Below are 12,568 nucleotides of genomic sequence, written 5' to 3' on the forward strand. Positions count from 1 at the left end.
ATCGGAGGACCCTGGGACCATCAAGGGAGAAGAGAGGAATGTGGGACCCTATCCAGAGAAGTAGCGACGCCAGAGATGGAGGCAGAGATGATGACGTGGGGCTGGCATGCAGGGTATACCCTTTGGTTGTTTGAATGGTTATGTATTCCTGAGTGCTTCGGTATACATCCAATAAAATAAATAAATAACAGAGGGAATGGAAACAAATGCTGTTGAATGATGATGCATGGAGGGGAATCTAATTATTGCAATGAAACAAAATACGATAGGATAAATGTAAAGCTAATGTTCTCCCATGTAACTTATCACTCAATGCACAACAAAAACTTTTTTTTAAAATGCTGATACATTCTTCCCTTTGGCTTTCTAACTCTAGATCTTGGCATATTTCATAATACTTTATTTTGTCCTCTTGAGCTGCCCTTTCAAATGTTCTGCTCATCTCTTTTACTTCCTCATTTCTTCCATTCACTTTAGCTTCTCTATACTCAAGAGCAAGTTTCAGAGTCTCTTCTGACATCCATTTTGGTCTTTTCATTCTTTCCTGTCTTTTTAATGACCTTTGGCTTTCTCTATGTGTGATGTTTTTGATGTCATCCCATAATTCCTCTGGCCTTTGGTCACTAGTATCCAAATGGGTCAAATCTAGCATTGCTTTCTTTAATTATATTTTACAACCTAGTCTGAAACTTACCAATTCTTTGAATTATTCTTGCATCTACAGGAGAAATTTTCTTCTTTATGTTTTATTTTTAACTGGTCCTTTTGCTCATGTGATTTTGTGTGTTTTACTATTTCCTGTTGAACTTGGGCCATTTTTTTTATCTTTGCTCTTTCACTTTAAATTTTGTATTCTTTTGGTTGTGGGAAATTTTTCTGATTGGATGCTCTGATGGTACAGGGGCCAAGTACCCAACTGCCACCCAAAGGGCTGGGGCTCATACCCACCACCTGCTCCATGGGACAGAGCTGTGACAGCCAATCTCTTCAGAGTCTCACAGAGACTTTGGAATGCCACAGAGCATTCCTTTGGAATGCCACAGAGCAGCTCCATTCAGCCCCAGAGGGTCACTGTGGGTCAGAATCAACCCAGTAGCAGCAGGCTTTATATCTTCTCCTGAGGTCCAAAGGCTTTTTCGGTGCTGATTTAGGTGCTCTGGATGCTTGATCTCTGGAATTCAATACACACACATGGCGGTGTGTTAGCTGGTCACAGGCACTGACAGTAAGCAGTGGGGGTTGATTTTCGTGTGGCAAGATGGGAGGCTCTCTATGTCTTTCCCTCACAGGCTCCTGTACAGCTTATCTCTGGTCTCCCGCTGGAGGCCATTTGTCTTACTGCCTGATTTGAGGTTGTATTCTTTCACCATACTTACCCAACCTGTATGCTGCGTCGCCCTGACAGTCTGAAGTATTCCTTTCACTCTACTGCCCTTGCTGTTTATCTGATCTTACTGTCTGCCTTGAGCCTCAGTGAGATTCAACAGCATTCTCTCACAGTGCCACAACCTCCTCTCACCCCTCCCAAATGGAGGTCCTACAAACCCTCACAGTCAATTTGTACTACCTTAAGAAAACCAAGCAACAGCTCCCCTTCTGTGCCCCCTGTTTGGGGTGTTACCTTGCTCCTAAAATGTACTCCTAGTGTGGTGCTGTAGGATAAGCATCTGGTTGCTAATCACAGGGTTGGTGGTTCGAGCCTACCAGCTGTTCTTCAGAAACCCCATGTTGTTGTTGTTAGGTGCCATCAAGTTGGTATCGACTCACAGTGACCCTATGCAGAATGAAACACTGCCCAGTCCTGGGCCAACCTCACAATTGTTGCCATGCCTGAGCCAATTGATACTGCCACTTTGCCAATCCATCTCACTGGGGGTCTTCCTCTTTTTCTCTGACCCTCCACCTTACAAAACATGATATTGTTCTCCAGTGATTAGTCCCTACTGACAATATGTCTGAAGTATGAGAGACAAAGTTTGGCCATCCTGGCCTCCAAGGAGCACTCTGGCTGCACTTCTTCCAACACAGATCTGTTATTTTGGCAGCCCACGGTACTTTCAATATTCTCCTCCAACACCATAACTCAAATGCATCAATTCTTCTATGGTCTTCCTTATTCATTGTCCAATTTTCACATGCATATGAGATTATTGAAAATACCATGGCTTGGGTCAGGCGCACCTTAGTCTTCAAACTGACATCTTTGCTCTTCAACACTTTAAAAAGGTCTTGTGCAGCAGATTTTCCTAATGCAATACGTCGTTTGATTTTTTGACTGCTGCTTTCATGAGTGTTGATATTTGACCCAAGAAGAATGAAGTCCTTGACAACTTCAATCTTTTCTCTGTTGATAAGAATGTTGTTTATTGGTCCAGTGGTGAGGATTTCTGTTTTCTTTACATTGAGATGTAAAGATCCATCTTTGATCTTCACCAGTAAGTATTTTAAGTTCTCTTCACTTTTAGCAATCAAGGTTGTATCATCTGCATATCACAGTTTGTTAATCAGTCTTCCTCCAATCCTGATGCCACGTTTTTCTTTTCAACAAAGTGAGGCAGCACTGGAAGCACTCACTCATCTCTGCCAAGATATTTGGAAAACAACTAACTATGTGGTCAACTGATTGGAAAAGATCCATATTTGTGTCCATATCAAAGAGAGGTAACCCAACAGAATGCAAAAATCATTGCACAATATCTCTGATATCCCATGAGTGTAAAGTTTTACTAAAGGTAATATAGAAACGGCTGCAATCATACATTGACAGAGAACTTCCAGAGGTTCAAGCCAGATTCAGAAGAGGACATGGAATGAGGGATATCATTACTAAAGTCGGATGGATCTTGGCTTAAAGCAGAGAATACCAGAAAGATGTTTGCCTGTGCTTTATTGACTACGCAAAGGCTTTTGATTGTGTGGATCACGATAAGCTATGGGAAACACTGCGAAGTATGAGTATTCCAGAACACTTAATTGTGCTCATGAGGAACCTGTACACAGACAAAGAGGCAGTTGTTCCAACAGAACATGGGAACACTGAATGGTTTAAAATTAAGAAAGGTGTGCGACAGGGTTGTATTCTTTCACCATACTTATTCAACCTGTATACTGAGCAAATAATCCGAGTTGGGTTATATAAAGAAAAACATGGCATCAGAATTGGAGGAGAAATCCCATACAGGGTCACTAAGAGTCAGAACTGACTCGATGACATTTAACAACAATAACAACAACAAAATAGCTGATGAGTGAGTACTCCTGATGTTAGTGAATAGGTTCTTCCAGCTTCTGAGCCACTCCAACTCTCCAACACTTCCTCTGCCATCCAGAGTTCTGTGATCACAGTCTGGGCTTGGTTTTATTTGTTATTCAGTAGGTTAGTTGCTGGGGGGATAACCAGGAGTCTCTATCACTTTGCCATCTTGTTCTGCCTCTGCTGCACTGCCTTCTATGAATTTCACTTCAGAAGCTACCATCACTTCCACAACTGTTAGATACACAGGCCAAGCCTAAGTATGGGATGCAACTAAACAAGGATATGAATACCAGGAGGCATGGCTCATTGGGGCAACCATGGAAACTGACTAACACACAAGTGATCCTTTTATTTTTTTCACAACTTGCTATGGAATTCTTACTTATTTTAAGTGTATTCACTCTAAGAAGCCTTGATTTGGTATCAGTTATCTGGACTGCTACTGCAAGACTGGTGATTCAAACCACCAGCCACTTCACAGAAACCCTATGAAAGGTCGCTATGAGTTAACAAAGTCCTGAGATAAAAGGTGTCCTGGTGGTGCAACAATCAAGCATTAAGCTGTTAAACAAAAGGCTGGTGATCAGTACTATCCAGTAGCACCATGGGAGAAAGACCAGGTGATCTGCTGCTATGAAGATTACAGGCTTAAGACACTCAATGGGGCAGTTCTACTCTGTCATATGGAGTCACAGTGAGGTGGCAGTGACTCGAATGATACCGTATAACACAGACAACAACAATATCCTGAGATAAGTAGCTACTCCCAAACCATTCTTTTATTATTATTATTATTAATTCTATTGTTGTTAAACATACACAGCAAAATATGCACCGATCCAACAGTTTCTACAAGTACAACTCCACAACAGTGATTACTTTCTCCGAGTTGTGTGACCATTCTCACCCTTGGTCTACCTAGATTGACATAAAACAGGTCCACTTGATGGTTGGCCTTACTCTTGCTGCCTAATTCATATCATTAATTATAAATCCACCTCTTTTGTACAAGAACTAAGTGGTATTAGGCATACTTTTCAGTATTAAATATAAGTATTAGAAATATTGTTTGATTAACGTTTTAGTTACTAAAGGGTTATTCTGTCATACTCATAAACTACTGAAATATCTCCCAAACTCCAGTGAGTTAGCTTGCAAACATTATCTTCTCAATTCTTTTTTTAATATATCAGCTATTTAATGAGGTTTTATCTTTGTAAGAAATCTAGAACACCAATCTGTGAGGATAAATTCCATTTGTGAGAGCAAATATAGCACACAAGTAGCCTTGGACCTGGGGAATGCCTTTGATTTTTGGCACAATTTACAACCCACAGCTTTCTGATCTGCCTTGCACTGCTCTGTAATCTTGTATTTCTCTTTCTCAGCGTCTAGCTTCCATAGATTCTTCTTTTTGAACTAAGCATCTGTGAGACGTGTGGGATCTTCACACCACTGATGTCAATTTTGATGGAGGTGGCAATTAACAAATTTCCAGTGTTTTCTCCACAGAGGAACCCGACTGAGGGACAGAGGTCCAGTCACAAGGACCAAGCTACTAGCTAGCTGCTGCAGGAACATCACTCTCTTGCCTCAATGGCACCCAGTGAGGATGATCAGAATGATCCCAGGAGTGATGCTGTACCCACAGTCTTCTGACATGCTGACTGAAAAGGTTTTTGCCATGGCTCAACAGCTTCTGAGGCAAATCTTCAGTCAGGTTATACTATTTGGGTACCACCATCCTTGACACCACCAACTGGCTTTGTGACAGTAGCAAGAAGCTTCTCCTTCTTCTTCTTTTCAACCCTGGATTCAGCGGCTGACTACTTCCTCTCATACATGGCCTTTCTTGAATACATGGCCGATTGAGAATACCTGCCAATTCCTCCGGACTTGGCCAGGATTTCGGCTGCAGTGGGGCTTCCCCTTCTTGGGTTTTTTGCCCTTGAGGTTAGCCTTCTTAGCTTTGCCACTGGCATTGGCTTTTTTGACTTCAGGCTTCTTCTCTTTGGTAGCCGGCTTCTCAGCCTTTTCACCTGCCATCTGCTTCATGCCCTGCTACAAACCCAAGCGAAACAAATGAAACATTTTGGAGGCCTTTTAGTTGTCCCTGAGCATGACTGATGCTTCCAGGTTATCAAGTAAATGCCCTCCTGGTTCCGATGGCAAAGGATTAAGGTCCTGAAATCATGTCTTGCAGAGAAACACCATCACTCTTACCTTCCCAATTATTTCTTATAGCTAGATCCCATTGGGAGTCCTGGTATGGTGCTGTGGGTTAATGCACTGGACCACAAGGTCTGACTGAACTGTAAGGTCAGCAGTTCAAATTCACCAGCCGCTCCTTAGAAACCCTATACAGGGTCATTATGAGTCGGAATCAACTGGATGGCACTTAACAATGACAACAACAACAAGATCCCATTTACTGATTTCAGATTTTTTTTGCGCACAAGATAAGGTCATTCTAGAACAATTCTGAAAAAAAAAGCCAGCCCAGGATTTTAAGTCTATAATGGAAAGTATACAGTAACACAAGCCAAAGCAAAACTTAATGACTGTCATCATTTTCTCTATGTGTATTTTTGTTTCAATTTGCATTCCATCTAAACTGGTCCACACAACAATGGGTACAGAGCTGCTGATCTTAGTTGGAAAACAGAAGCATGGTCTCTATAAACTTAAAACTAGAGGATTGAACATTTTTCCTCACCTTAACACACATCCCAGGCCTTCAGCACACTTGTTTGACAGAGCGCAAGTTCTACAGTCAAAGAGGCCCTCATTTGAAGTTGGGTTCTGCTACCTCCTAGCTGGTCACCTTCAGCAATCATTTCACATCTCTGATCTTGAGTTTCCTCCCAGGTACAATTTTCCTATCTTACAGAGCCATCGTAAAGATTAGCAAATCTAGAGAAAACATCTAGTAAGTATACTACCTGTATAAAGCAGGCCATCAATAAATGATAGCTAGAACAATCAGTATTGTTGTTATGAACCTTAACTCTAGAAGCTAGTGTTGCAAACACAGGGACACCAGGCCGCTTGTATTCGTGTTACTTTGAGGGTCCCCCAAAGCAAGAAATACAGTGTACAGAGTAAGCTCTTCTTCTGCCATGCTTATGAACAATCAGAATATAGGATTTCAAGATTCTGATCATTCTCACAAGTCCAGCACAGTGTTGAGAACATATGCTCTGGAGTCTATCCCACTGCACCACTTACCAGCTGTGAGGCTCTGAGCAAACTGCTTAGAGGAGATGTCCTTTCCTCAACTGTAAATACAATAATGTAATAACAGTCCTTAAAAGTACTTCATGGGGATCTTGTGACGGTTAAATTAAATGAGATAACCCATGGAACACTCTCCGCACAGTGTCTGACAATTTTAAGTACTCCAAACGTTAGCTATTAGATTGCCCATGAAAACTTCCTGGCACCCCCAAGGAGTTACTGCAAGGGGTCTGTCTGAATAAAATGTACAACACAAATATGTATATATTTCAGATATATGTACTATTTCTCAATGGCATCAAAATTCCAGTGTGATTAATAAAAGAAAATAAGATAGTAAAAAAGAAAATTATTTTTAAGAGTCTTATTACTAGTAACTTTTAAAAATAAGTAATAATTATTGATCCTACTTTTTGATAAGCATTGCCAAATTGTCTTTCAAAGAGGATCTATTCACTGTACTCTTCTGTTAGCAAGTATTTCCTCAATAAACAGAAACAAAAAGTAGACTATCATGGGGAGAAACTATAAATATTCCTATACTGAGAAGCGGCCTCATCTTCAAATAAGATGATAACACATTGTGGGGGAAGTTCACAAAGGAAGGCAGTGGGACGTGCACAAGAATAAATGACAACTACCACAAACATATGCAATCCTGCAGCAGCAGTTATACCTAACAGTAATTTGTGAGGTGATACTTTGTTGTTGTTAGTGCCTTCAAGTCAGTCCTGACTCATGCACAACAGAGCAAAACACTGCCTAGTACTACACCAACCTCACAATTGTTGTTAAGCTTGAGCCCACTGCTGATGCCACTGTGCCAATCTATCTCCATTTTACCCAGAATGATGTCCCTCCATTTTACCCAGAATGATGACCCTCCATTTTACCCAGAATGATGTCCTTCTTGAGGGACTGGTGCCTCCTGATAACATATGTGAAGTATAAGAAATGAAGTCTCACCAATCTGGCTTCTAAGGAGCATTCTGCTTATACTTCTTCCAACCCAGATGTGTTTGTTCTTCTGTCAGCCCATGGGACTTTCAGTATTCTTTCCCAACACCATAGCTCAGATGCATCAATTCTTTTATGATCTTCCTTATTCGTTGGCCAACTTTCACATGCATATGAAGCAACTGAAAATGCCATGGCTCGTGTCAGGTGCATCTTTGTCCTCAAACTGACATCTCTGTTCTTGAACACCTTAAAAAGGTCTGGTGCAACAGATTTGCCAAATGTTGCTTCCATAAGTGTTGATTGTGGATCCAAGCAAAATGAAGTGTTTGACAACTTCTATTTTTTCTCCATTTATCATTATATCATTATCATTATTGGTCCACTTGTGAGAAGCTTTGTTTTCTTAACATTGAGGTCCAACCCATACTGAAGGCTGTGATATTTGATCTTCATTACAAGTGTTTTAAATCCTCTTCACTTTCAGCAAGCAAGGATCATATGCATATTGCAGGCTGCTAATGACTTTTCCTCCAATACTGATGCCATGTTCTTCTTTATATAACCCAGCTTCTCAGATTATGTGCTTTGTATTCAGATTGAGTAAGTATGATGAAAGAATACAACCTTAGTGCACACCTCTCCTGATTTTAAACCATTCAGTGTCCCCTTGTTCTATTCAAACAATTGCTTCTTGGTCTACATACAAGTTCCTCATGAGCACAATTAAGTGTTCCAGAACACCCATTCTTAAAAGTGTTTTCTACAGCTTATCATGATCCACCCAGTTGAAAGTCTTCACACAGTCAATGAAGCACACGTAAACATCTTTCTGGTATTCTCTGCCAAGATCCATCTGATATCAGCAATGATAACTTTGATTATCATTCCTCATCCCTTGTCTGAATCCAGCTTGAATCTCCAGCAGTTCCCTGTTGATGTACTGTTGCAGCAGTTTTTAAATTATCTTCAGCTAGTAGCGTAGTGGTTACGAATCGGGCTGCGAACCTTAAGGTCAGCGGTTCGAAACTACCAGCAGCTCTGCGGGAGAAAGATGAGGCTTTCTACTCCCATAAAGATTTACACCCTCGGAAACCCTGTACAGGGTCGCTATGGGTCAGACCCGACTCAAAGGCACTTAACAACAACAACAATGATATTAATGGAGTCCTGGTGTGGTGCTGTGGGATAAAGCACCGCAAGGTCAGTTTTTAACCACAGGGTTGGCGGTTCAAACTCACCAGTTACTACTTAGAAACCCTATACAGGGTCACTATGAATAGATACCAACTCAATGGCACTTCACAACAACAACATGATGTTAATGATATTGTTTGATACATACAAATATATATACAAAATAGGTGAAGAAGGCCGTGGGTATTTCTACATACATATTTATAAATGCCATACATATGTTGCTGTTCTGAAGTACCATCGAGTTGGTTCCAACTCACAGGGACTTTGTATAGGGTTTCTGAAGAGTGACTGGTGGCTTTGAACTGCTGACCTTTCAGTTAGTAGTCCAGTGCTTATCCTATAGTGCCAGATATACTTATATATAGGGAACAGAGGGGCACAGTTACAGAAACTCAGGACTGACTGAGTTTTAAGACCATAATCTTGGGGGGCATCTAGGTCAAGTGGCAAAACAGTTCATAAAGCCAATGTTCTACATCTAGTCTGCTGAGTAGTGCCTGCTTCAAAGCTGTGAGCGGCCATCTAAGAAGCAACTTGCAGCTAAGGAGAACAAGGAAAAATGCAGGCTCCAGGAAGCAATTAGTTCAAAGGACTAAAGATGCACATGAACCACAGCCTCCCCTAACTTGAGACCAGAAGAACTAGATAGCACCTAGCTACCATGACCAACCAACTCTGGCCAGGACCACAATAGAAAGTCCTGGTTAAAATGGGTACAAGGCTAGAACAAAATTCAAATTCAAAACTAAAAACACAGACTCAGTGGTCTGAAAGAGACTAGAGGAACCCCGAAAACTAGTGCCCTTCGACAACCTTCTAACTTGAAACTAAAGACCAGAGGTCACCTTTCAGTCAAATGACAGATGGGACTGAAACCAAACAATGACACTTGTGAAGAAGGTGTCCTCAGAACAGTCACCTATATGAGACCAAAAGCATACATGAGCAAGCAGGGAGGGGCAGGGGAACACGAAAAGAAACGGGGAGCCCAGGCAGGAAACAGGGGAGTGCTGACACTTCACAGGGATTGCAACCACCATCAGAACAGTTTGTGCAGGAACTATGGATTGGAAAACGAATTTGCAATGCAAACTTTCACTGACAGCAAATAAAAAGAAGGCAACCATGACTCCAAACCTTCACTTTACCCTTCTCAGCTCCTGAGTCCCAGTGCAACAGATGGACTCAACTCTTCTCCTAACAGTATTCAGAACCTTAGCTCCTCATGTAGTGACCGGGTTCACCTGATCCTATCGCCAACACAGTGGTGGGCTAGTAGGGAACTCAAGACCCAGAACGTTCTGCCATTATCCAGTCGTCCTGCCATGCCACCAAAATAGACTCACTTCATGCGATGTTTGCTTAAATGCTCCATTTCATTGTCATGTTTTAAAGGAGCAATGGATTAAAATCTCATAATCAATAATCACTGGCCCACAGGTAGTTTACACGTTTCATTTGTGTCCCAGCAATATTATTACAGTGAGGAGCAAGAGCAAATAAAGGTCACGTTGGTAATTAAAGCTATATTGTAGAAATATGCACACCCAAGATATGATTAAATAAGAAAATATTACTCAGTTCAGAATCATCATTAAACTTGCATTAATTTATAAATATTTAAATGTACCATATGATGATCATAAATAAACTGTTTTTGTCAGTTTCTCAAGTAATGCAACCCATAAACCCTTTGAAAAATGACTGCAGAAAGAAACAGTCAAGAAACAAAGTATACAAGCCAGACTTACATTCAAATGCTGTGGTTGTTGCTTCAGGCAGAACCTGGCCTATCACATCCTAAACAAAGAAAGAATAAAGAAACACAATTAGCCATCTTCTTTATTGCTAACATGTGGCAAATCCTGGAGGAAATATGAGAACCTGGTAAAGATTTTTGAAATGTTGGAATAAACTATAAAAACATTAGTTCATAATCACACTTAGCCCAGTAATGTAAGCTCAGAGTTTATATCTCTATTTGGGGTAGGGGAGTATCAGGGGAATATTCTACAAAATCTTTTCTACTCTGTATTAGTAACGGAAACTTTCACTCTCAATTCAACTGTGTATACAAATATACTGCTGTACATTTACCCAAAAATTGGCTTCTTCTAAGAGAGGCTGAGGGATACAAAGCAGTGGACAGAGTAAGGGACTTGGGAAGCAGACTACCATGGGTTCGAATATCAGTTCTATATTGACCACAAACCAGAAGGTCGGCAGTTCAAACCCACCAGCTGTTCCTCAGAAACCATATACAGGGCTGCTATGAGACTCAATAACACTTCACAACAACAACTTGCTAGCAGTGTAACTTGGAACAAATTATTTAACCTCTCTGAACCTTGGAAGAAGGCTTAGAAAAAATACACCCAAAAAGCTCCTTAGCAGCAAGTATGGAGAAATTTTGTCTCACATACTTTGAACATGTTGTAAGAAGGGAACAGTCCCTGGAGAAAGACATCATGCTGGATAAAGTGGAGGGTCCGTGAAAAAGAGGAAGACTCACAATGAGATGGACTGGCAAAGTGGCAGCAGCAGTGGGCTCAAACGTAACAATTCAGAGGATGGCCCAGGACCGGGCAGCATTTCATCCTGTTGGCCATAGGCTTGTTATGAGTCGGAAGCGACTTGATGGCATCAAACTTCTCTGAGCCTCAAGTTAATTATCCTCCAGAAAGGATCTAGTGATATTTGTAGTGGTAATACAAAGGCTAAATAAAATAATAAAATAAACTTTGGGCCTAATACACTGTAGATGCGCTACAAATGTAGCTCCTGATACATAACAAACAAAATTGTTCTTTGCACTCATAATTGTTGTTGTTAAGTGTCCCTGAGTTGGTTCCAACTTGCAGCAACCCTGTAAAGGGTTTCCAAGGAGTGGATGGTGGGTTTGAACCACCAAACTTGCAGTTAGCCGACTAGTGCTTATCCTACAGCACCACACCAGGACACAAGTTTCCGTCACAATGATATAAATCAATAATGCTACATTATAATATAAACGGAGTCCTGGTATGGCGCTATGGATTAATGCACTGGACTGAAAGGTTGGTTTGAACCACAAGGTCTGGGGTTCAAGCTCATCAGCCACTCCTGAGAAACTCTATACAGGGTCACTATGAGTCAGAATCAACTCAACGGCATTTCACAACAACAACATAATATAAACATGTCTTAAGCTCTGGTAGCATAGTAGTTACGAATCGGGCTGCGAACCTTAAGGTCAGAGGTTCGAAACTACCAGCCGCTCTGCGGGAGAAAGATGAGGCTTTCTACTCCTGTAAAGATTTACACCCTCGGAAACCCTGTACAGGGTCGCTATGGGTCGGAACCGACTTGATGGAACTTAACAACAACAACAACATCAACCTTTACTATTAAGCAAAATTAATCTAATCTGTAAAAAGAAAATCTTAGCAGTGTACCTAACCTGATAGCAGCATTTAACTGAACCTAAAAGGTGTCCTGGTGTGGTGCTGTGGGTTAATGTGCCAGAAGGCAAAGCCGTTTGAACCAGTTCAAGCTCACCAACTGCTCCTCGAAAACCCTATACAGGGTGGCTATGGGTTGGAACCAACTCATTGGCACTTAACAACAACATAAAGCTGAAAACACTTCAAAATTAGTCTACAGAGGCAGCTTAAAAAAAAGGCACAGAAGAGCTAAGAGAAGTGGTCAGTTCTAGAGAAAGTGACTGCCCCCGCCACCTCCCAACCCATGCCCCGTATGTCTGAATGGTCTGCAAACCTCATTTCTCTGGAGGGTTGTTGCAGACCGTGTAAGACTAATCAGAGGTTCGAGGCCCGCTAGGGTCGAGTGTAACAAATGAGGCCACTGGCTGTTAATGGCAAATTGCTTTCATATTAATATTCAGGTATATATATTAAATTAATACACTGGAGCCTTTGA

At 41.3% G+C, this 12,568-nt stretch overlaps 1 protein-coding gene across 1 annotated transcript in view; it reads right to left on the reverse strand.

Moving 5' to 3' along the window:
• The window catches only part of MAP2K5 (mitogen-activated protein kinase kinase 5), a 349,068-nt gene that overhangs the window by 328,375 nt on the left and 8,125 nt on the right, over positions 1–12,568 (reverse strand). The window contains exon 2 of the mRNA XM_006831503.1: positions 10,402–10,450. Within this exon, the coding sequence (XP_006831566.1) occupies positions 10,402–10,450 (49 nt within the window). The remainder of the gene's footprint in view (positions 1–10,401; positions 10,451–12,568) is intronic.

The sequence above is a fragment of the Chrysochloris asiatica genome, unplaced genomic scaffold (genome assembly GCF_000296735.1).
Source record: "Chrysochloris asiatica unplaced genomic scaffold, ChrAsi1.0 scaffold00004, whole genome shotgun sequence".
Classification (NCBI taxonomy): Eukaryota; Metazoa; Chordata; class Mammalia; order Afrosoricida; family Chrysochloridae; genus Chrysochloris; species Chrysochloris asiatica.